The 26,320-nt window shown below is 37.1% G+C and overlaps 1 protein-coding gene across 4 annotated transcripts; it reads left to right on the forward strand.

Annotated features, from left to right (window-relative positions):
* Positions 1–1,874: 1,874 nt before the first annotated feature.
* On the forward strand, positions 1,875–23,304 carry rbms1a (RNA binding motif, single stranded interacting protein 1a). Of its 4 annotated transcripts, none has more exons than XR_007828699.1 (15): positions 1,875–2,184; positions 5,582–5,766; positions 11,690–11,748; positions 12,819–12,910; positions 15,700–15,857; positions 15,961–16,040; positions 16,148–16,263; positions 16,488–16,534; positions 16,986–17,073; positions 17,180–17,230; positions 17,491–17,601; positions 17,717–17,797; positions 17,960–19,779; positions 19,959–20,040; positions 21,002–23,304. XR_007828699.1 is itself a non-coding variant. In XM_051122598.1 (14 exons), exons 1-13 carry the CDS (start codon positions 2,134–2,136, stop codon positions 20,034–20,036), a joined length of 1,197 nt encoding a protein of 398 aa, XP_050978555.1. In that variant the 5' UTR covers positions 1,876–2,133; the 3' UTR covers positions 20,037–20,040; positions 21,002–23,304. The 4 variants fall into 4 exon arrangements, 2 of the variants coding, with proteins under 2 accessions (XP_050978555.1, XP_050978557.1); XR_007828700.1 differs by having other exon boundaries at positions 16,148–16,254; XM_051122598.1 differs by lacking the exon at positions 17,960–19,779 and having other exon boundaries at positions 1,876–2,184.
* The last annotated feature ends 3,016 nt before the right edge of the window (positions 23,305–26,320 follow it).

Here is a 26,320-nt window from a genome sequence, read left to right on the forward strand (position 1 = left end):
GCTTTTGATTTTCAACAACAGAGGCATAAAACCCAGTTAAAACTAGGAGACTAACTTAACAAGCCCAATCAAGTGAGCGCTCAAACACATTCTCATTCCCTTTCAAACACCTGCGTGGCATTTCGGTTAATTTAATATATCTATCCTGCACCAAATTGCAAACTGCCACTGAATAACACTAGGTGTTCCTTGAATCAGTACATAAGCTGTGAAATGTGATTACAGAGGAACATTACCATGACAAAAAGTAGATAAGACATGCCCTAGGCAACCCTCTAGGAGGTGTCATTTCATTTCAGCCTTGTTATTACTGTTGCAAGAGGGAACTAGTTCACACCCCCCTGCCATTAAATACCACACGGGACATTTGTCCGTTTCTATCAAAGTTAGAAAGTTAGTTTATGCACTCAATACGTAATAAGTTCTGTTTGGGTGTACAGTAGCTAGAGCTCATTTATCAATAGCAGTGGTATAAATGGTTAGGGATGATTTATGAATCCCTTTCTGGATGAAAAAATATTTGTTTGCTTAAAATCAAAATGGCAGTGACGTAAGGTGTTGACCTGCTCACTAAAACACATATTTTTAATTACATTTCTTAAAAGTGCTATTTATTTCTTTATATGTAAAATACGCTACCAGTCAAAAGTTTTTGAACAGTAAGATTTGTAATGTTTTTTTAAAGAAATCTCTTCTGCTCAACAAGCTTGCATTTGCCAAGGTATAGCAAAAACAGTGCAAATTTGATATATTTTAATATTTAAAATAGCTGTTTTCAATTTGAATACATTTTATTCCTGTGATTTCAACTGAATTTAATTTTTAGCATCATTACTCCAGTCACACGATCCTTCGGAAATCATTCTAATTTCTAATTTGCTGCTCAAAAATTATTTATTATTTTCATCATGTTAAAAACAGCTGAGTAGAATTTTTCAGGTTTCTTTGATGAATAGAAAGTTCAGAACAACAGCATGTATCTGAAATAGAAATCTTTTATAACACTGTAAATGTCTTTATAATCACTTTTAATCGAAAAGTATTAATTTCTATATTTTATTTACAAAAAAAGGAAGTTATACTGACTCCAAGCTTTTGAATGTCGTAGTGTATAATGTTACAAAACCTTTTTAATTTCAGATAAATGCTCATCTTTCTAATCATCAAAGAATCCTGAAAAAAAAAATGTTTCTTGAACAGCAAATCAGAATGATTTCTGAAGGATCATGTGACACTGAAGACAGGAGTAATGATGCTGAAAATGTAGCTTTGATCACAGGAACAAATTACATTTTAAAATATATTCAAATAGAAAGCAGTTATTTTAAATAGTAAAAATATTTCACAATATTACTGCTGTTGCTGTACTTTGAATCAAATAAATGCAGACTTGGTGAGCTGAAGAGACTTAAAAAAAAAAAAAACATTAAAAACTTACTGTTCAAAACTTTTGACGGGTTGTGTACGCAAATGTACCTTTAATTATTCAAATATAATTAATAGTGTTAATTAGGGTGTATCTGTATACATAGACCTCCACCCCGGCCATAGTGGGACAGTCTGCTGTGTGTATTGTAGATGGGATCTGATGGCGAGGTAGTGGAATGTGTTGCATGCGTGCGGGATTGAACCAAACGTCATGTAGGGGGAAACCGTGGTCGGTAACAAAATATTACTTGTTTTGTGTCTGTTTTTCTGTCAGAGTTTTAAAATGTTTGTTTTCCAACCGTAGATTTTCATGTACGCGTGTAATTTGGTCGTGTTTGTCGAAAAGACGCGTCACGTACGATTAATTAGAAACGTCACCACCCTGCCGCCTGACTGCAGAATGGTTTGTTCCGCAGTAGGTGGGTCTTCGCTGCGGGCAACAGAACCGAGATCAATGAACCAGGCGATTTACCGAAACTGGTCGGACGAGCCAAGGTGGGAATAAACCATCGATCAAGAGCTTGGTTTTTATTTAGCAGAAATCTCTATCTGCTTCAGCACGGATTATCACTTCACTCCGAAGCCAACATTGAAGTGTGCGATGTGGAAAATTTACAGTTCTTTACTGTAACCTTATATCAACTGATTTTGAGAGTAGATTTTTTTTAATTCATCGTTGGGTCGCATAACACAGGGGAATACAGGATGATCTTCGCAAATACGGCTAACCCATTGAGAACTTCATATCGAAAGCAGGTAGGTAAAGTGAGACATTGTAATGATAGTGATGTTAAAGACTACAGGATGGACTGGCAGCGGGTCAGAAGATCCTTTACCTGGGACAGAATGTATTTAACTCCTCTTGCTCGTGTGCGCGCCCAGCGGCGGTGTCTCAATATCTAGTGCGCTGCCTACCTAGACAGCACTTAAGGGCGCGTATGGCGTTTTTAATCATTGCTTATTCTAAACAGAGTTTGTGATGGACAAGAAATGATACACGCATCTATGATGCCAAAAATGCAGTCTAGGACTGTTTTCGGTTTTGTACGAGTTATTTTGTAATTAGGCCTTTTGGATGTTAACCTTCTCCGTTTATGTTAATTTAGCGTATTACACAACACCATCTGCACTTGCACAATGTAATATTTATAAAGTCTGTTGACGGAACTGGAAGTGTCTTTTTCCTGCTTTGGGATGTCACAGAACCCAGAAATAGAAATGAGACTAATGAAGTGTCATTTTATTTTACTAACACTCATTTATCACATACATGTTGTTTGGTGAATTCCTCCTGTCATATTGCACTTCTTGTAAAATCTCATTAATGTTACTGTCTTTTTTTAAAAAAAGATTAATATTAGCATACGGGCTAATGAGTGAGGGAAGATGAGGATGGGAGAAGCCTGTGGTGAAAGCCTCCCATGGCAACTTGTGTCAGGAGATTCTTGGGTGTGTTCTGAAGAATCTCTGCCTAATTAATATTCATGAGTTAATACGATGTTTCCCAGCAATTGGTGGGCCAGCAGAGGGTGTGGCCTGCGGAATTCTATTTAAACATTGCTTGTTTATACATTCCAAATTTGTAAATGTGAGAATTTATGGACGTCGTGCGTACGCACACACGCTTTGCGTGAAATCACACATTTACACATGCATTTGCATGGGCGCTCCTGTGGTGGAGCTTAGAGTGATGGCTGTGATAGAGGCAGCAGAAGTTAATGGGCTTCAGGATTTCACAGTTTATAGGAACCATATGGTCTAGGATGACTAGAGCGCATAGCTCAGGACCCGAGGGACACGCCGACGTATGAGAGATGGCTTGGATATTGAATGTGACCCCCCTCCTCTTTCCCTCTCCCATTGCTTTTTCTCTGTTTTAGTTACCCTTCCCATGACTTTGTTATTTTCCCAATTATAAAACTGGATATGTTCCAGAGTCTGCCAGTACTTTTTATACAGCACTTTGGATTTTAGTCATGAACATGAGAAGATGGCAGAACATGTGTGAAAATTATCAGCTCCTTTAGTCGTTTAACAGCCTGTTCACCTTTCTCATTTCATTTTGTGGATGAGCTACTTGAGCTCCTCAGCTTTTTCTAACAAGTTCTTCCTCCTCTAACTTAGCATGTGATTTTCATGTTGTTGTGGATGGAAAAGTGGCTCGATCTCTTGCCTCGGTAATTAACGGGCGCTAACCAGGTTATGGGGCCACGTCCAGTTTCACCTCAGCGCACAAGTGTGCGAGTCGCTCGTGTGAAAATGGGTCAGTGTGTCAAAAACAGAGAACTCCCACTAACCCAACGGAGTTACAGTCAGGTGTACACCTACACATATTTACATCCCCTCTCATACAGCAGTTTCAGTCAGAGCCAGTGTCTTTTTAATCACGTCTGTCGTTTTGAGGTTTTGCCGTCACTTTTGTGGTGATTTGGTTCTGTGAACAATCAGCTGCTGATGTTTAACAGGCAGCCATTTTGTGACGGCTGGGAGAAATGGAGCCGTTTTAATGAATGACTAAGAAACAGGAAGTGAGTCAGTGATGTGGGCTGTGGTGGCCGCTGCTCGGGGTGGGCGAGAGGCCCACACATCCTGTGTCCCAGAGCACTCCTGCATCATGTGATCTTTCTCTGGAAAACATTCCTTCCTCTTTGCTAAACCAGATTTATGGACAAAAACGCTACTCGCTGTATGAATGAACATGCCTCTGTGGTGAGTTTGGTACTGTGGTTTGGTAATGAGACTCTTGAGTCACACTCAAACCCCAACCGAATACACAAGAAGCACTAAAAGGTGAATAAACACATACGTTTCACATATCTTACCAAATTATCAAAACATTTTTGTTGTCTTAAAGGGATAGCACACCCAAAAATGACAATTCAGTCATTAAGTACTCACCGTTTATCTTCGGGACTTCAATTAAGATATTTTTGATAAAATGTCTGAGAGCTTTCTGACACACTCACGCCCAGAAAAGTAGTAAGGAAATCGTTAAAATAGTCCATGTGACATCAGTGCTTCAACCGTAGTGTTCTGAAGCTACGGGAATACTTTTTTGTAGCTATTTCTTCTCTTTTGTGTCAGTCTTTGATGCGCTTTCATGAAATTGTTGAATAGCTTTGCACACAAAAGTTATTTTCAAAAAAGTTCATGTCTATGCAAGGTCAGAAAGCTCTTGGGTTTCATCAAGAATATCTCCATTTGTGTTCTGAAGATGAATAAAGGACTTATGGATTTGGAACGGCATGAGGGTGAACTATCCCTTTAAGATTACAAAACCAAACTTTTTTAACTGGTTGATCTGGTTATGAATCCGAAGGATTTGCATGTTTTTTCCCCCCAAGTGTAAACCTCTCCCCACAGATGATTTTATTGGTCAACTCAATCTCTTAGTAACGTGTCAGGATGGATCCGATCTTGAAAAGATTGAAAGCTTCCGACCCCATTCATTGCAATTGAGTGGAAAAGAGCAGCCAGCACATTCTTCAAAACATCTCCTTTTGTGACCCCCTGAGGAAAAAGAAAGCAATACAGGTTTGGAACGACGTGAGGGTGTGTAACGATGCCACGATTTAAATTTTTGTGCAAACTATCCCTTTAATCATTGCACACGGCCATGTGGCAGGCGTTGAAAGGAACTGATGCCGCATTGGGAATTTCTCCAGAGTTATATGGGCTTGCATCCAGTGAAATAACCCAAACACATTCAGCTCTAGAAGAATGCGTAGATTGGACTGATATGAGAGTCGAAGGGGCGACTGTGCCTCTAGGCCTGTTTGTGCTTCGCTTTAACGGGAATTAGACTGTAGGGAGCTGTGGATGTGGGCAGACTCGCTGGCGATGGCTGACTGTGTAATAATAACACCAGTTTACTACAGATAGAGTTAAAGATATCATCGTGACGAATGGAGTCGCCCTGCCACAGCGTGTTTGAGGGGAGAGTGAGGAAGGAGGGGGTGTTTTCTTTTTTACGTTATTAGCGTGGATATTTTCTTTCATGTAGTGTTCGGTACTGCAGGAGAAAGAGAAGTTTGTCCGTGGTTTGTTTTGGAAGTCGCTATTTTCGTGTTTCAGTGCAGCCATTATGTGATGTCATCTTCTGCGCATTTCCTTTTGTCAAATCAATGAAATCTTTGTTCCACTCCCTTGACAGCCTCCTGTTGCTCCGCCCACCCTGCCTATGGCCCCGCCCAGTCCGAGCACCAATAGCAGCACCAACAACAGCAGTAGCAGCAGCAGCAGCACAACCGGCTGGGAGCAACTCAGCAAAACAAACCTTTACATCCGCGGGTTACCGCCAGGAACCACCGATCACGACCTGGTCAAACTCTGCCAGCCGTGAGTATCTGCCGTTATGTCATGACAAAATCACTGGTGATGTCAGGTAGAGTTTTGGATGTACGTTCAAGGAAATAAATACAGTGGCTGTTCTGTTTTCCACTTGCTGTGAGATTCTGCAGCACAGCTGGGCTGGTGTCTGTTAACAGCTTGAACGTGCAAGATTGTCAGAATTAGGTCAAGTTATGGGATAAACCCTCATTAGCCTGTTTACCCCGCAAACATCCGCCACAATCAGCTTTTTCAAGACTATACCACTAATAACACCTATAGTTAAAACCACCTCGCTCATGTCAGTGATATTATATCCTGTCACGTGATCTAATTTGGACCAGTTTTACTTATCTAAGTAAAGTTTTTATTTTTTTTGACATGGTATCCCACAATGCAATGCCTGAATTTATTGTGCATTTCCGTTCTGGTTTATTTCCCAAATAAGCGATGTCTTTTTATACTTTTTATATCCACCTTATTCTTCAATAGCGTAAGTAAGCCTATGGGCGAAACATCTGGTTCATTAGCCGCTACGGAAAAATAAGGAGAGTAATGGCAATGTCCAGTAAACGGTAAAACTGTTTTTGCACTGCAAACCAGTGTGTTCATATTTAAGATAATACATTAGAATAATATGGTGCGACACACCTATTTGCAATATCAAGCAGCAAAACAAGCTGTTTTGTACAGAGAAAAATAGCTGGAAGCAGATGACACTGGAAGCAGGACCCATAAAATTTACAAATGGCTGTGGCCACTCTTATCAGAAAAATAAGGTGAATAGTTTAACAGACTTTTAAGACGTTTTATGCAAAATCTGATTTAACTGATTTGTTTCTACAATGATATACACTGAGTATCCTGTTTCACTCTAAAAAACATAAGATAACAGTAGAAAATCTTTCTCAGAGTTAAATGGGATATTCCAAAAAAGAAAGAAAGAAAGAAAGAAAGAGAAAAAAATATAAATAAGGTACTGGTAACATCTGCTAAAAAGGGGTAGTTGTTTCAGAGGCAGAGCAAGTAAAGATTACAATGACGAACATTTAATTGTTTAGAATGATATGCGTTGATGTATCATTTAGAAGTTATCAGCCATGAACCAAACCAACCAGCTATGAGCTGAATTACAACATTGCAAACTTTGTCTCGAAACTTAATCTACAATGGGAAATAAAAAACTGTTGATTTAAAGATGTTGATTATATATAAAGAAATAACATATTACATGTTTATTTCAAAATATGCATATGTATGCAAATATTTAAGCAGTTTGCCAGTGTAGGGAGACTTACTCAATTACGTCATGCACGGCTCTTCATGTTGCTCATCACAGTTCTCTGATTCTTCACATAACAATGTACTTTTCCACCAGGAATTCTCCAAAAAATAAGTTAAAATAATGTAATAACAAAAGTATATACCTTCAATTAACAACCTTGAAACTGACAGTAGGTCTGTCTTAACAGTTTTTCAACAAATTGTTTAAAACTAATTCCTCTAAGGAGAAAATTAAAGAGTATTTTTACTTTCAGAACTTAGCTGTTTATATCTCATGTTGACGTTTAGTATCTATTTTAAGTTTTTAGTATTTATTAGGGCTGTTAGTTTAATGCGTTACCTTAAGTAATTAATTCTGAAATAATAATGTGATTAAAATATTTTAACAAGAACATATTACCTTTGAAGCCATAGCAGAATTGTTGCGTGTCTCCGACCAACACAGCGATGTTTAGTTTCTGAATAAATCCGCGTTTTGAACGAATAGTGTGAATCAATGATTCAAAGGCGCATTTATAAACAGAGCATTTACTTCGTTCCTGAATGAATCGAATCGAATCAAATAAGTGAATGACTTATAAAGACATTTACCTCCATCTCCTGGCAGATTTAGGTTCTTATTTAGAGTATCATTTAATTAAAGCAAAAACAAAAAAACATACAAAAAAATAATAATAAAAATAAAAAAATTAAAGGGATAGTTCACTCCAAAAAATTTGATTCTGTCAGCATTTAGTCACTCTCATGTCAAATATATTAAAGACTGTTGGTAACACAGCTGTTTTGGTTACCATGACTTTCATTAAATTAATTAAATTATCATCTTTTATGTTCCATAGTTTACTGTAGGTCGTTGCAGCCTACATGTTTATGTGTAATAAATTTTATGTTGAATCAAATAAAATATTTTTTACTAAAGCTACAATTTGTAATATTTACTCAGTACTTTCTCATTTAACACAAAATAGCTTTAAATAATATTTCATGGGTATTTTCACAGTCAAATTTATTTTGCGTTTAATTAGATTTAATATTAATTAGATTAAAACTTTTTTTTTTTTAGCATTGCAGCTTTAAAAGAATTGGATTGTATTTGTTGATTATTGCATTAAAGGATTAGTTCAGTCCAGAATGAAAATTTCCTGATTTACTCACCCTTATGTCATTCAAGATGTTCGTGTCTTTCTTTCTTCAGTCGAAAAGAAATGAAGGTTTTTGAGGAAAACATTCACGGATTTTTCTCCATATTCAGTGGGGATCAACGGGTCGAAAGTCCAAATTGCAAATGCATCTTCAAAGGACTCTACACGATCCCAGCCAAAAAATAACGGTCTTATCAAACAAAAACGATTGCACTGCAATTTGGACCTTCAACCTTCAGTCCACTATATGGAGAAAAATCCTGGAATGTTTTTCTCAAAAACCCTAATTTCTTTTCAACAGAAGAAAGAAATTAATGAACATCTTGGATGACATGGGGGTGGGTAACTTCGCAGGAAATTTTAATTCAGTCAACTTCAATGAATGAGTAATGAGAGATTTTCTCATCTGGTTGTTCTACACAATTTCTTCCCTCACACACACGCACTAATGAGTGTTTGTTTGAGATCCGCTGGTTCATAACAGCCGCTGTGAATGCAGTAGTAGGCCAGCAGCTATGATTCAGCAGTTACTAGAGCAGGAAAAGTCGCAAGTCGATTGCATCTGCAGACGTTGTCAGGGGTTTCGCTTCAAAACATTGGTGCGTTGCTTAGTTCCCTAAAATATTGCGAGACGACTGTTACTAATTTCATCCTGCTCAACACAATGGAAGATTTGGTAATGCTGTTACGGACTTCCTCACCCGTCATCTTATATGTTTAACGCATATGCATGCGTTTATATCCACGTAAGAGTGCTTGTTTGTTCAGAGGCGTTTTGATCCCGCGTGTATTCCTTTCAGACATTCCCACTGTGGGTTAATTTACCCCTCGCTGCCCCCGGGAGACCAGTCATCGCCATGGTAATCCCTCAAATTGATTGTAAAGAGTCAGATGGGGGCCCATAATCCTCTTGGCTTGTATCCTGGTTAAAAGTGAAGCTCAGGTCATATGTACATCATAACTAGACGCAATACTACAGACTTCACGCTGTATATATTTTGGTTAAAGCCATGAGGAATGCGTCAGTACAGCTTTGAGGTATTGCGGTGACATCGTAACCTTGCTTTCCGGAGTCGGTTTAATCACAGAGAGTGACCGCTCGGAGCATAGCCGCGGATTGATTTGCCTTGATCCGCTGAAAAACAGCGTCGCTCTGGGAGCTGCTGACGGAATTCTGCCGGTGGGGGCAGGAAGTGGGGCCTCCCCACCAGAGCGCATGGGTCAAGGCCAAGGTCGCACGGTCCTCTGGCGCGTGGAGTCTTGTGATCTGTGTGTGAAATGCGATTGGCTCCGCTTTTCCCTCCCTTGCGACACGCGCCCCAAAATGTTGTTTAGTGTTTGCCTGTGCGGCTCTGCTAAACGTCACCCTGAATAAATATTTATTCATCTAAGCCAGAGTTTTAATGACACAGGAAAGGGATTATAAATATATGAGTGAATTTCAGCTTTGGAAAAGGAGCCCTCGCTGAAGGTGAATGAAAAACAGCCCTTTCCCAGTCAGCACTACTGTCACGGCTTCTTCCTGCACAGCCTTCCTGAGAGAGACGTCAATAAATCTAAGCCGGCATGTGAATACATTTATTTTTGGGTCTATGAAAAGCAGTCGTATTGAAGCTGTAGTGGGGTCAGAGATTTATTTTTTAATCATCAGTGACGCATTCATTTGGTCAAACGTGGCAGTAAAGACATTTATAATTTTACAGAATGTTTCTGTACCAAATGAATTTTGGTCTTTTGAACTTTGTGTTCATCAAGGAATCCTGACCAAATGTTTCCACACAGTTATTAAGCAGCACAACTGTTTTCATCATTCTTAATACTAAAAAATGTTTCTTGAGCTGCAAATCAGCATATTAGAATGATTTCTGAAGGATCAGTGACAGTGAAGACTGGAGTAATGATAATGAAAATTCAGCTTTGCATCACAAGAATAAATTACATTTTAAAATATATTATAAAACAAAACCTTTAATTTAAATTGTAATAATTTCACAAAATTTTACTGTATTTTTGATTAAAAAAAATGCGGCTTTGATGTGACTTATTTTAAAAGTATAAACATTTATTAACAATCCCAAACGTTTCAGCTGTAGTTCCGTTTGTTTTCAGGTTTTTCATTTCTATCTTTCATAAAGAAGTACATTGACTGTGTTTGCAGTAGTAGGGCACTATGAAATCTGATTTATTTTTTCACAAATTCTAATTTTTTCTGTTTAAATTTTAACTGCATACATTTTCTAATTAATTGATATGAAAATATACACAATTTAACAGCAATTAAAAGTCGAACAAAATAACATTATAATATATATATGTATATATATATATATATATATAATATTTTAGTTTTTTTCTTAAATTCAGTTTTATTTTTACCAAATTGTGTTTTCTGTTAATTTTCTGGATTCCATTTGAATAGTTTCATTAAATTGTAATAATCTTAATTAATTTAATTAAAAATATATATTTTCTATTTTATTTATTTATTTATTTTTCCCAGAAATACTGTGTTGTGTGTATACAATTTTCTGCTAAATAAATTTTGGGATATACATTTTCTGGTAAATATTAGTAGTAGTATCATTATATTAAGTAATATATTTATGTCACAGTTTCTTCAAGTTAAACTGAACTTTTTTGACAGGATGTTGTGAATACCTTTGAGTTTCTGTTTGTATATGATATGACATGTAAAATGCTCATGCTAGTATACTACTCATACCGTTTATGCAACAGGAAGTTTGCATTTAATGCTCGGAGGACCTACTACATTTGATGCTTATTTCCATTTTCACTGTCACGAATAAGTCAGATAAATAAACCATTTTGTTGCTTTCTTGACTTATTATTTAATCAGACTTCCAAAAAAAATGTTATTCAAAATTTAAATATAAAATACTGGACACAGCCTGATGTCATGTGCACAACAGTGTAAAATAGTACAGTCTGAAAGGCAATTCAGTAGCATAATTTGTAGTCTCATATGCTATTTTTGAAATAGTGTATATATAAATGTATGAAATATAAATGCTAAGATGATTATTCACCATTCATTGTTTATCCCTGGTTCACTACATTGCTAAAGGCGAGTTCCTTTCCTCTTTCTCACACAGGCACACACACGTGTGTATGCTAGACAAGCGTTTCCTTTGAACCGTGTTGATTTGTGTGCTGTAATAACAGGTTTCTCATGGACACTCCATTAAAGCAGCTCAATCCTCGTCTGTCACACAGTGACCCTGTAAAGCACCTGGGCTGTCGGCATCAAGTGTCTGTCGATGATTCTGTCACAAGCGACTCTTTGTTTCTGAATTAAATGCGTCTCAACCAGACTTCGAGAGCTCTTTTGGGTGGTGTATTTTTTTTTCTTTCAGCTCAGGGATTATGGTAGATCTTGTGTTTCATGTCCTGCAGGTCATGAATTCCTGTGTTGTTGTGTCATTTGACACATTGACTGACTCATGATCTGATCCTGTGCTAACTTCTCTCTTTTTCTCTGTAAACAGATATGGTAAAATCGTGTCCACCAAAGCCATTCTTGATAAGACTACAAACAAATGCAAAGGTTTGTCATGTTATTTTACTCTTGCACTTCTTACACTTTTTATTCTTACAAGTAACACTCTCATATTTTGTGTGTGTGTGTGTGTGTGTGTATAAGTTTTTGAACAGTAAGATTTTTTTATGTTTTTAAAGAAGACCGTTGTGCTCACCAAGCCTGCATTTATTTGATTCAAAGTACAGTAAAAACAGTACAATTTTGAAATATTTTTACTATTTAAAATAACTGCTTTCTATTTGAATATATTTTAAAATGTAATTTATTCCTGTGATTTAAAAGCTGAATTTTTAGCATCATTACTTCAGTCACATGATTCTTCAGAAATTCTGATTTGCTGCTCAAAAAATATTTTTTATTATTATTATTATGTTGACAACAGCTTAGTAGAATTTTTTCAGATTTCTTTATCTGAAATATAAATTTGATTTATCTGAAATATAAATCTTTTGTAACATTACAAATGTCTTTATCATCAATTTTGATCAATTTACAGCATACTTGCTAAATAAAAGTATTAATTTCTATAATTTGTTCCCAAAAAAAAAAAAAAAAAAAAAAAAAATATATATAAATATATATATATATATATATATATAATATGTGTATATATATATATATATTATACTGACTCCAAGCTTTTGAATGGTATAGTGTATAATGTTACAAAAGTTTTTTATTTTAGATAAATGCTGATCTTTAAATCTTTGAGCAGCAAATCACCATATTATAATGATTTCTGAAGGATCATGTGGCTGGAGTAATGATGCTGAAAATTTTGCTTTGATCACAGGAATAAATGACATTTTAAAATCTATTCAAATAGAAAACAGTTATTTTAAATAGTAAAAATATTTCAAAATTTTACTGTTTTGCTGTACTTTGAATCAAATAAATGCAGGCAAAACAGACTTCTTTTAAAAACAATTAAAATCTTACTGTTCAAAAACTTTTGACTGGTTGTGTGTGAATACACACTATATATAAGGCTACATTTTATTTGATTAAAATGTGTGTTAAGATGCGTGTTTGGTCTAGTGGTTAGTTGTAGATTAACCACTATGTTTTCTTCATAGGATATGGGTTTGTGGATTTTGACAGTCCCGTGTCCGCGCAAAAAGCCGTCGCAGCGCTAAAGACCAATGGAGTCCAGGCTCAAATGGCCAAGGTAAATCATTCATTAATGACATCACTTCCTTTTCCCAAGTAGCTGGTTCATGACCTGTCTGTTAGGACGTTTCAGGAAATGTTAATCTAAAACATTAAAATTTAACCTCCGGTGTCTTTTCATGTGCATTTCTCCCTGGTTTCCTCTCTTCCTTTTCTCATCCAGCCACGCACACACTCATACATTTCCTGTGCATCGCTGTGCCTCAGAGAAGTATGTGTGTAACAATCCTGCAGTGACCTTCTCCGAGGTTCTGCTGGGCGTTTTCTGCCTGCATCTTCAATTTTTAATCTGCCCTCTTTTTCCTCTTCTTCCCTACTGTCAGCAAATTACTCTTCCACTTCCCCGTTACTTGTGTGCTGTGTAAACATGTTTGACGCATGCATGTTGAGGAATGTTGACGTCTTATCTTGGCCCGCCCTCGTTTCTGCTGAGGCATCTAGATTAGCGAGCTGAGATTCTGCCTTCAGCCAGTCAAACGTCAGATTGAAATGCAGCTTGTAGTGTATCGTGTGTCCTTGTTAGCTGAGAGACGAGTACAGGATTGTATTTTTTTTTTTTTTATGAAGTACCCAAGCAGCACATCGCAGCACAGACAGAGAGTATGAACCGCCTGAAGGTCTCACCCTTCAAACATGAACATGGACGGTGTTGCTTTATAGGTAATAGAAGATGAATACACAAATTAAGATATTTTTGATTAAATTTGACAGCTTTCTGACCCTGCATAGACAGCAATGCAACTGACACGTTCAAGGCCCAGAAAGGGAAGTAAGGACATCGTTAAAATAGTCCATGTGACGTCAGTGGTTTAACCATAAGGTTAAGAGAATACTTTTTGTGTGCAAAGAAAAAAAGACTTTATCCAACAATTTCTTCTCTTCCCTTTAACATTAGCATGCTGATTACCTAGTGCTGTAAGGTTAGCTTGTAAACTAACTGAAACAAACGTTAAATTTGACCATTTATAGTTTCAGTAATGTGGTATGTGACATAATTTAAACATATTAAATACATTCCTGTCATGATTAACACTAAATTCATTGCAAAGTGATTGAGAAATTGCTAGATTATTCTGACAATTAATCAAGTAACTGGATAGTTAGAATTCATTTTTTTGTAGTGAATAGCCTTTAAAATTACTTAAAATACATATATATTTGCAGTGAGGTATTAATAATTAGTTCAAATAAAGTATCAAAAGCAAAACTGCGGAAAAGCAGTGCAATATGAAACCCGTTTATTTCAATCAATCAAGCACGTTTATTTATACAGTGCTTTTTAACAAAGCAGGTTGTGTCAAAGCAACTTTACAGTATTGAATAGGGCAATAGTGTGTCAATAATGCAAAAATTCTATGTTGCGCGACGACGGCTTTTTTCTGCGTCGACCAAAGCGCACATGCAGCGAAGCACACCACTGGCACGCAAGCAGCGCACGCCGAGCTTAAAGTTCAAAATAGTCAAACTTTTGCCGCTCTGAAGGGCTGCGCTGAACCCACAGTGCAAATTCTTTGCAATGAAGCCCACCATGTCTCTAGTGCCCACACGTGCCACATGCGGTAAAAAAAAAACAAGCTCAGAATCAATTCTGAAATATTCAGATTCGATTCAAAATCATTGACGAGAGAATCTCGATGCATCGGTGAATCGATTTGTTTTTTGTTTTTTTTTCTTTCTTACCCCTAATGAAAAGGCATTCACTGATGAATGCTATAATAATCCCAAACTATTGCAGAGATGGAATTTGATACACTTCACACATGTAAATGATAACAGTTTGTATGGAGCAGCATTTACTGTGAATGTATGTAACATGCACATATGTATAAAGCCCGTTTATTTCAGTTGTTTGCGCTGCGCGACGACGGCTTGTTTCTGCGTCCACCAAAGCACACATACAGGAAAGCGCACCACTGGCACACAAGCCCGCACGCTGCGCTTAAAGGTCAAAATAGTTGAGCTTTTGCCGCTCTGAACCCAGCGGCCAGCGCAGCGCTTTCTGTGTTCAGTGTGAAAGCCGCTTTTCACAGTGCAAATTCTTTGCAATGAAGCCCGCCACGTCTCTAGCGCGTACACTTGCCACATGCGGTAAAAAAAAAAAACAACAACCTCAGAATCAGAATTCAGAATCGATTCAGAATCGTTGATGAGAGAATCGCGATGCATCAGTGAAATTTTTTTTTTTCTCCCACCCCTAATGAAAAGGCGTTCACAGATGAATGCTGTAATAATCCCAAACTATTGCAGAGATGGAATTTGATACGCTTCACGCATGTAAATGATGAGAGTTTGTGTGGAGCAGCATTTACTGTGAACTGAGCCGCTCTGAGACGCATGTACGTAAAATGTAAATAAAGTGCATATATTAACACGGCATCGCATATATTTATTTAATTAAATCGTAGTGTTTGTGAATTGACAATAGCATTATGCATTATTATGGTTTTTAAATGGGTTTAATATACCATGCAGCCTTGAAAAATGGTCTAATAGTGCATTTAATAGATTCTCATCCGAGGAATGCGCCACTTTCTGTATTTTGTCAGTTACTCAACATGGGAAAAATGTAATCAACACAACACAATTTTTTAAAATCGAGTACTCGAACTGAATTGAGGAATTGTGACAGCCCTAAATTCAACCATGGTATTTGTAGTAAAACTATGATTATTCAAATGGCAATCAATGTTCCGAAAATCCATTGTTACTACACTTTTACTACATAGACACACGAAGGATGCTTAATAATGCAGTATTGTGCCATGTGTTTTATGTTTCTGAATACAGCAACAGGAGCAGGACCCGACTAACCTGTACCTGTCCAACCTGCCGGTGTCCATGGATGAGCAAGAGCTAGAGAATCTCCTCAAGCCTTTTGGACAGGTCGTCTCCACCCGAATCCTCCGTGACACTAACGGAGTGAGCCGGGGAGTGGGCTTTGCCAGGTCAGTGAGGTTTGGGTACTGATTTTGTATGTGAACCTATCATGGTGTCAGATGATCTGGATGTGTTAAGTAAAGTTCTCTCTTTGTCTCGCTCTATTTTAAGGATGGAATCTACAGAGAAGTGCGACGCCGTGATCTCTCACTTCAACGGGAAGTTCATTAAGTCCTCCTCTGGGATGCTGGGTGAGTATTCAGCACAATATTCTTGTCTACAATTCATATATAGTCCATATGTAGGCTAGAGATTATATAGTCTGTACTGTACTGAAAGTGAAATGTGTGTGTTACAGGTGCATCAGAGCCTTTGCTGTGTAAGTTCGCTGACGGCGGACAGAAGAAGAGACAGAGTCAGGCTAAATACGTCCCCAACGGACGAACCTGGACACGAGACGCCGAGGTGAGACTAGTAAGTCCTGTTTATAATTGTGTATGGGTGTGTATTTGTGGGTTGAAGCTAATGAGCCATTCTTACATGACATTGAATGTCACTTTCTTTAGTTTCCAACCACTGTATTATTGTATTATAGTTAACTCTAATTATTGGCATTTTAACTGTTGATTGTAAAGTAAAACTGCCTTTATGACGTGTATAAAGCCTGAAATGCTCAATGTTTCTTTTACTTTCTTTAGAGTGGAATGACTTTGACCTATGACCCCAGTACCGCCCTTCAGAATGGGTAAGAACAGCTTCAACATAGCTTCAATTGCTCATTAATTTTACAAAGTATATTATCTACCCTATTTTATGGATGTGTTATGCAGAGATGTTTTTTTGTACATTAGCCAGGTTTCCATCCAAACTTGTGCGCAAAATCGCAGAAAACATTTGCCATCCAACTAGTCAAAGAGAACACTTCCTGATAAACTGGGACTAAATATCATTAAGAAATATAGGAGAAGCCACTAAATATAATAATTTTCATATGTAATGCAGGGCAACTTTTTTTGCGAATTAAGGGATTTTTTTTTTTCGAAAATTGGCGTTTCCATCAATCGTTTCTGATGCGATACTTCAAAATGCGCATAAAAACAGGGTGATGGAAACAGCTATCGTGCAGTTGCCATAGTTAAAATGATGTGCAAATGTCGTATATAGATTTTTAAAAACATTGTATCCTGATGCTACAGGTACTATGCTGCTCCTTATGCCATGGGAAACCGGTTAATGGCTCAGCCTGGAGTGTCTCCATACATCTCTCCTATCTCTACATACCAGGTACTTCTCTTTTTCATCTACTTGATCTTCACGGTCATGTTGTGATGATGTGAGTGTTTCTGACCAGCACCTGCTTCCTTTCTAACATCTGTGTTTGTGTCTCCAGGTACAGAATCCTTCATGGATGCCACATCAGCCTTACATCATGCAACACCCGGTAAGGCTTAAATGCTCTGTCTTTTCCTTTCTTTTATCTCTTGGTATCTCTCATTTTATTCACATCTTCTTCCAAGTAGGAGATGACTCATAAACAATACCGCTTAACACGAGTCAGAAAGATGTGTGTGTTTCCTGTTTTTGTCCTATTGTGGGCAGAATGTCTGTTATTTAGTGCAGATGTATATTAATAGCTGGATTTCTCGCTCTTTGTGTGCAGTTGCCAAATATGATTGTTTTACTCTGTGTTTTTTGATTCAGGGAGCAGTTCTGTCGCCCTCTATGGAGCATCCCATGTCACTGCAGCCGTCCGCTATGTTGGCTCCCCTCACCCAGCAGATGGGCCATCTCTCTCTGGGCGGCACCGCAACCGTACGATCCTCTCACACAGATTGCGCTAATATATGGCACAAGCCTATATGCTAATTAATAAATAATATTAACACCTGTGTTTTTAATAAAACCTCATCATTTTGCTTTCCTGCAGTTTATTCCTGCCAACACAGCAATGCCAGGAGCTTACATCCCTCAATATGCCCACATTCAGCCCGCTGCCATCCCTCCTGAGGTCAGTCCCACACTCAGACTATCAGTAACAGGCTGCTATAGCCGTCTGAATTGTCTAGATGTTGGTAAATTTGTAGCTTAAAGGATTAGTTCAGTTCCAGTATGAAAATTTCCTAGTTTACTTACTATGTCATCCAAGATGTTCATTTCTTTCTTTCTTCAGTCACAAAGAAATGGGTTTTTGAGGAAAACATTCCAAGATTTTTCTCCATATAGTGGATTTCAATGGGAGGCAATGGGTTGAAGATCCAAATTGCAGGTTCAATGCAGCTTCAAAGGACTCTACACGATCCCAGCTGAGGAATAAGGATTGGTTCTAAAAAAAAATACATTTATATACTTTTTAACCACAAATGTTTGTCTTGCACTAGCTTGAATTCACACATTACTTTATAAAAATAGAAATATCACGCGCGATGTAGGCAAAAGTGCCAACCCAGTGTTTACAAAGCTAACGTGCCTTTGCAAAAAAAGGTAAATCGACGATGTCGGACACTTTTGAAGCCGAAGGAGAATATGAGATGGAGTTTTTCGTCCTACCCTACCATTTTGAACTGGAGTACACAGACAAAGAACTAACCTTTCCAACTGATTGTGTAATATGTGATGCACATCGCAGAACATTTGTGTTTGGAAAAATATAGAAATTCGTCTTTTTCTTAGAAAACGACAGATCGTTTCGCTAGATAAAACCCTTATCCCTTGGCTGGGATTGTGTAGAGCCCTTTGAAGCTGCGTTGAAACTAGGGGTGTGCGATATTGACAAAAAAGAATATCTCGATAGCGATAATTAGATGATATTTAGCTGAGCGTGTTATTGTGCCGATATCTTAAGGACTACCATGGACAGCTGACTCCTAAATTGGTCAGTTCACAGCAGTGAAATTATTCTTTCCACTAAAGAATAATTTTAATCAGTCAGTTATAATAATAATAATACATTTAGGCTGTTACCAAACAAATGAAATCAGTATCAACAAAATACTGATATTTGAAATTATTTTAAAAATGAAATGATGCTTTAAAACTTTAAATGTGAAATTAAAACCGCCTGTAGGTGGCAGCAAGTCACAGTTAATAAGTGAGTCATTACGATTGAACCGAATCATTTAAACGGTTGATTCAATCAGGAACGAAACACGTCGTGTTGCTCTGAGATGCAAAATAGTGCTGTGTTTCAAATGATTTTGTTGATGAGCCAATATGATGACTAAAACGTAAGTCTTTTATATTAACTTATTGTTTATTGAACTGTATAAAAAAAAATCACATTTGTAATCATGCTGATTTTTGAAGGAAAAACGTCACTGTGATGTTGATTAACTATGTGAAATATGAATATATACATTTTCTGCCCCCATATTTTGAATTTTGTTTTCATTCTAAATGCATTTTAATTTAATCAGACTTTATGACGTAATGTATGCGTGCATTGTGTAGGTGTGTTTTGTTTGCAATATACGTTAAAATAACAATTACGATATTGTCGCAGACAATATGGCACACCCCTAATTAAAACTGCAGTTTGCACCTTCAACCCATTGATCCCCATTGAAGTCCAACATATGTGACCCTGGACCACAAAACCAGTCATAATTTTTTGATATTGAGATTTATTTTGAATAAATAAGCTTCCTATTGATGTATGGTTTGTTAGGATAGGATATATTTGGCTGAGATACAGCTATTTGTGAATCTGGAATCTGAGGGTGCAAAAAATCTAAATATTGAGAAAATTGCCTTTTAAAGTCGTCCAAGTTTTTAGCAATTCATATTACTAATTAATGCATATATTTACAGTAGGAAATGTACAAAATATCTTCATGGAACATGATCTTTACTTAATATCCCAATGATTTTGGCATAAAAGAAAAAGATATAATTTTGACCCATGCAGTGTATTTCTGGCTATTGCTTTCTCAAAAACCTTAATTTCTTTTCGACTGAAGAAAGAACGATGTGAACATCTTGGATGACATAGTGGTAAGCAAATTAGCAGGAAATTTTAATTTTGGAGTGAACAAATCCTTTAATATCAAACACAGTTTTGCCTTTGGAGTAAATTTAGATATTTGTTTTTTCAATCAGAAACTCACACAAAATAAAATTTTTTAGATGTCACTAAAATTCAGATTTATAATTTCTGCCTGTGGTCTTTTCAGCAGGAAAGTGGTGTACAGCCACAAGATGTGTCCTCTTCAGATCCGTCATCGTACCCTTACCAACCAAACAAGCAATAAAACGGTATTTAATAATTCATATTTTTATTCTTGTGTGGGTCAGTGTTCTGTTTAATCACCCTTGCGTTTTGCTAAATCCATATGACTTTCTTTTTTGAACGCAAAAGGGGTTATAGAATGTGGACGGTGCTTTCTTCCATACAGTTAATGTTAAATTGATAAAAAAGTTGTCTCATTAACATCAATCCTGGTTCAATTTACAAGTTACAGCAGCTTAAATTATACACAAAGCTTCAGAAGAATAAAGCACATAAGCCATACTGTACCTATGAACATTTATGATATTTTTTGGCACATTTGGAATTTGACAGCCCCATTAAAGCTATTCCATTAAATTGAGTCGTCAAATAATTTTGAATTACCGTTGAAGGGTTAGTTCACCCAAAAATGAAAATTCTTTTATTAATTGCTCACCTTTATATCGTTCCAAATCTGTAAGACCTTCGTTCATCTTCGACCTCAAATTAAGATATTTTTGATGAAATACGAGAGCTTTCTGGCCCTACATAGACGGCAACGCAGATGACATGTTCAAGGCCCAAAAAGGTAGTAAGGACATCGATAAAATAGTCCAGTGGTTCTCAACTCCAGTCCTCGGGCCCACTGCTCTGCACATTTTGTAAGCTTCTGAATCTGACACACTCAGATCAATTCTTGGATCTTTCTCCTAACGAACTGATGATCTGAATCAGGTGTGGTAAATGAGGGAGACATACAAAATGTGCAGAGCAATGGGCCTTGAGGACTGGAGTTGAGAACCCCTGAAATAGTCCATATGACATCAGTGGTTCAACCATAAAGCTACCATTTTATAAAGCTACGAGAATACAAAAAAACACAAAAAAGTATAATTTCATTTGTGTTCTGAAGATGAACGAAGGTCTTTCGGGTGGAACTACAAGAGGCTGAGTAATTATGCCAGGTTCATGTCCATAATGTTCACTGTTTGTTGTTTTTTGTTACAGGTTAATCGTCTGAGGTCAGAACCAGACACAGACTGCTGAGTGTTACAACCGTAACAACATTTGCTTTCTTTTAGAGGAAGTGACATCAGAGAGGAACTAACGCTCATGCACGGGTTGCAGAAAATTTGTCCGTGATTTAATCATCTGCTTTGAAGAAATCAACAAGAAACCTCAGAAGACTCTTGTGCAAACATTTTCTCCAACAAACCAAGACAAGGCAATATCACACCAACTATGGACAACGGAAGGCGAGCAGAGTTTTATTTTGCTAGAAAGAGGAAGGAGAAGATGACAAATGCTTATTTTTTACCAAGAACTATTAACACAGACCATGTCTGTGAGTAACGTTGAGTAATGATGTTAATGGTGATAAGACACCTTTCGATGCATGATGTTTTTTTTTTTTTTTGTTTTTTTTAATATGGTTTTTATTACGTTTTTATGGACTGTTTCTCAAACAGACAAATGAAAATTTTTTTGTGGTTGCAGTCGAAATGAAGAGGTTTCTGTTTGCTTTTTTGGTCTTCCACTCTTTGCCTTTTTAGTAGATTAGATATTGACCTTTTAAATAAGGTGGGCGGGGTTTAGAATGACTGATGCAACGCTTGCTGGCTATTGGTCCTTGCTCCTGTCTCTCAAAGCAAAGGCTTTCCTGTTTCCTTTTTTAATGTCGCTCTGAATCAAACACGTTTGTTTCAGGGATCGCGTGTCTGTCGTGAATGAATCTTCTTTCCATCGAATCCATGTGTAAAGTCTTTCGGTAGATGTAGAAGTGGATGTTGAGATGCGGGTGGGCGGGGTTTTAGTGATATGAGTGGGTGGGGTCAAGCTAGATGAGGTGTGTGGGTGGGGCTAATAAAAGGGATGTTGTGGATTTGGGAAAGCTGACATTGTTCTTTCTGTTCACAGGATGATTGCGATTTTTCTTTCCAGTGCCATTTATTTATTTTTCTGTTTTTTTAACACAACACATCAGGATTTTGTTTGATGCTCAGAAAAAAAAAAGGCAGAAGTGCAATGTTTCTTTAGGTAGAAAGCAAGAGATGTATAAATTAGGTAAGAATTATTCCTTTTTTGCTCTTTCGAAATCTTTGAAATGTCAATAATGCCGTTCATAATGTAGATTAAACCTAAATTTGTGGCCTAACAGATACATTTTTAGACATAAGATAGCACAGTTTTTCAAAAGTACGTTTCCGAAGAGAAACACCACTATGTTTCTGAATAAATAATGTAATTAAAACATTCGTCCGTACAATTTAATAAATAAACAAACATGAAACTTCAAGGCAACTATGACACTTTCCACCAAAGACCTTTTTTGCCTACTATTAAACACGATAGTATGGACTACTGCAGTGGGTTTTGGTCAAACTGAATGGTAGTTTGTGTCTTTTCCATCAGTCTTGGCTCTCAGCTTTAATCGAGTTTTCGTTAGTGTGGACACATGAACATCTCTAAGCAGCTGGACGGAGGGAAGACTTGATCCCAGTTTCCTAACACGGTTGTAAACAAGCCTTTCTTCTGTCTGTCATACGGTTAGTTAAGCAGATTTGTGTGTGTCTGTGTGTGATTGTGAATTTAGATGTCCAGGTCAGCTTGGCCTTTGATCTACCTCAGAGTTGTATCTGTTGTCTGATTGGTCGGGCTGCAGGTCTATCCTGGCCAATCAGATGTAAAAGCGCCGGCTCTGGAGCTGGTGCCGTGCAGAACTTCATCTTTAACGCGTCTATTTGTCCTTCTCTTTAAAGAAACATCTATGTTTTGTATCAGTATGTCTTTCTGTTTTTTTTTTTTTTTACATTGCATTGTGATGTTTTGAGCTTGATTGTGTGGAGAATTTCTTTATGTTCTTTTTTGTCCATTTCTTCTTCTGATAGGTGCAGCAAAAAAAGAGAGGCTTGTGTAATTTTTCCTGCATTTGTTTGGTCTTTTTACAAAAATCCACATAAACTACCTTCTCTGGAATTTTATTTTCAGTTTGCTGTAGCCTCTCCGTGTTTAGAGGCCTAATCTGAAGAACCAAAGTGAAATATTATCACAGTTACTAACGTGTGTCAAAAAGCAGCACGTCGTAGTTTCATTGGAGAGATACAGTGTCTTTATTTCAGTTGTCAAAATAAACGTTTCAAAACAGCAATCATTCACGCAGTGTATAAACACAGGACTGTTGTTGAGATACTGATTTTTTTTTTTAAATTGTTCTATTGAACACCTGCCACTTGCACGTCCAGAATTTGTTTTATTTCCTTTTTTCTGTTGTGAAAAGAAAAGATTTTTTGAATTAAAAGAGCTCAAATTTGTTTTCGGGTTTGGTTTGTAATCTTGTGATTTTATTTTATTTTATAATTTTTTTTTTTTTTTTAAGGAATGGGTAATTTCACAGTGTATGACTGGATGCGTAGATATCCAGTATAACATTTCACAGCAACTTTACACTTAAAAATAGCTTTATTGATTTGTTATTATTTGTTACTATGTTTTTAACCAGAGTGCAAAAAATCCATCTTCCAAACCATGTTATTACTCAAATACATATTGTTAAACCTATAATATAATATAATATATGAACAATATCACACGAGTAGACTATGCTGTATATCGGCACGGCTGTGATTTGGCCGTAGGCCGACTACCGTTAACGCTACCGTTAGATTTACCCATAACGAATTATATCTAATGTGTAACCACTACACTGTAAAAAACAATTTGTTGAGTCAACTTTCTTTTAGAGGAAGTAACCCGGCTGCCTTAAAATTTTAAGTTCAGTCAACACAAAAAAAGTTTATTCAACTTGAAATGTTAAATTATACTAAGTGAAAACTTAGATATTTCATTTGAATCAACTTAAAATTTTAAGGCAGCTGGGTTACTTACCCATCTGTTAAGTTTAGCAAACACAAATATCTAAGTTGTTACTTAGTACAACTTAACATTTCAAGTTGACTAAACTTATTTTAGTTGACTGAACTTAAAATTTTAAGGCGGCAAGGTAACAAATTATTTTAAGCTGACTCAACAAATTGTGTTTTTTATTTTTTACAGTGTACAAAGACATCAGAGCCAGCGGTAAATACCAGAAGATCTGCCTAAAATGAGATGCTCTCGGGTGGATTCATGAGTGCAGAACGGCCGCTGACGATCCGAAGCTCAAACGTTGAAGCAAATTTTCAAATAGACATTATCTTTATTAACGAAATGCATACTTTAACTATAAACGAGTACATTCTCGCCTGAAAACGACATGCCGTGACACAAAAACAGTAATATTTATAAAATGATACAGGGTCTAACGGTAGTTTTTTTTTCTTACGCCGTGACACTAGCTGTAAGAAAAAAACAGACCAGGCTAGATCAAGTAATGCCGGGAGTCGATTCCAAAAAGACTCGATTCCGAGGTGTGGGGCATCGATAGTCGATTCCAAAGATCCGATCAAGGGGAATCGACTCTCCATTCATAGCCGTTTTCAGTTCAACAAAGCTTATCTATGGGCGCCTCACAAACGAAAGGCTGCATCATATCTCGGCTGTTGTCATCAAACGTCACTGAACATCGATTCCGAAAATAAACTGAATGAAAAGAGTCGGTACTGAGCACGTCTGAGTTTGAGGATGCAGCCTTGCTCGCTAATAGTGATTAGAAGTCTGATTCGTTTTCACGAAAAGGTTCTTTCGGATTAATCGCTTTAATGAACCAGTTCAAAAACGATTCAAAGGTTATTTTACAGTGAAACGGCCTTATATTGTCCACAGTTTTGAGTGCTGCAGGACAGAATAGAAAACGAGGGTCTTGATTCTATTTCCATCTTAAAGGGGTCATCGGATGCCCATTTTCCACAAGTTGATATGATTCTTTAGGGTCTTAATGAAAAGTCTCTAATATACTTTGATTAAAAATTCTCAATGGTTTTGTAAAACAACACCCTTTTTACCTTGCCAAAATGAGCTCTGCAAAAATCATCTCATTCTAAGGGGTTGTTCCTTTAAATGCAAATGAGCTCTGCTCACCCCGCCCCTCTCTTCACTCTGTGGAAAGACGGTCTTGTTTATATTAGCTGCATTTAGCCGACTTTAGCCGCTAAACTTGCTAACTACCACGTTATAAGGAAACGCGATCGCAAAGATTCATTAAAAAACGCTTATATTCACTTCTGCTGTAAGTGAAGCTGGATCACGAATGATTCGCGCGAACATAGACGGATATATATAGATCGGGAGGCGCATTCCCTTCACAAACAAATGTAATCTACTGCATCTTCAGCGGCTCAGGTGTCAGGAGTAAATGACGACCACTATGTTCATTATTACATCCAGCAACACAACACCTCAATCACTCAATCTGAGATATTCTTGTCTAACTTACATCCCTGCTCCGGCGTCAAAACATGGAAAGTTACTGGACTGTGACAGCTGGTCTAAGGTAAGAGCTCATGTCAATCAACTATTGTGGGAGCGGCCTCTGTTGGTGTGACGCCACACCGACAGGCGTCTGAGAACGGCTCGATTTGAAAAAGGGGATATTATTTTTACAGATTAATTAAAAACCACTGCATGGATTTTTATCATTATAGGGTAGATTTGTACATACACTGCCAACACACATTAATGTTCAAACAACATGAAAAAGTCAACTTAGCATCCGATGACCCCTTTAAATGAAATGTTATTTTTAACCTTTCTATCAGCCAATGATAATTCTGAAAGAAAACGCCGAGAGCACAGATCAGTGGCTGAGAGCGCAGATAAACCACTAGCTCTTATATCAGTGTTGTTGTTCGGGTTATTTTGTTTCAGTCCATTCATGCAATAAACGCATGACCACTTCATGCGTTGTGGGCTATGACTAATTTCATGTGCAGTGCAGACAAAGTTACAATTTAAATACAGAAATGTATCATCATTTTTAAAAATAAAGCTTCATATTATGATTAGGCTACTTTCTAAGACCTTTATATCCTACAGTCATGGCGAAACTAGGTTCCTCCACTCTATAAAAAAACAAGAATCGAAAAGAATCGAAAACAACAGTGAGGAATTGATTCTTGGAACCAGGATTCTGAATCAGACTCGATTCCAAAATTTTTGGAATCAAACAGCCCTAAGATCAAGCGGAGTGATGCAAAATTGTGAAAGGGCGTTCCTGTAGTGATACCAGTACAATATAGCACGGTTCTCAACCAGTCAGATTTGAGAACCAGAACGAACTGGTGTTGCATTCTAGGCATTCGCCGGTGCCAATCAGGTCATATACAGAGAAAAGTAGCTGTACATTTAAAAAGTTGTCTTAATTTGAGTTCAAAAACCTTCAAAATAATGTCT

The sequence above is a fragment of the Labeo rohita genome, chromosome 11, assembly GCF_022985175.1.
Source record: "Labeo rohita strain BAU-BD-2019 chromosome 11, IGBB_LRoh.1.0, whole genome shotgun sequence".
Classification (NCBI taxonomy): Eukaryota; Metazoa; Chordata; class Actinopteri; order Cypriniformes; family Cyprinidae; genus Labeo; species Labeo rohita.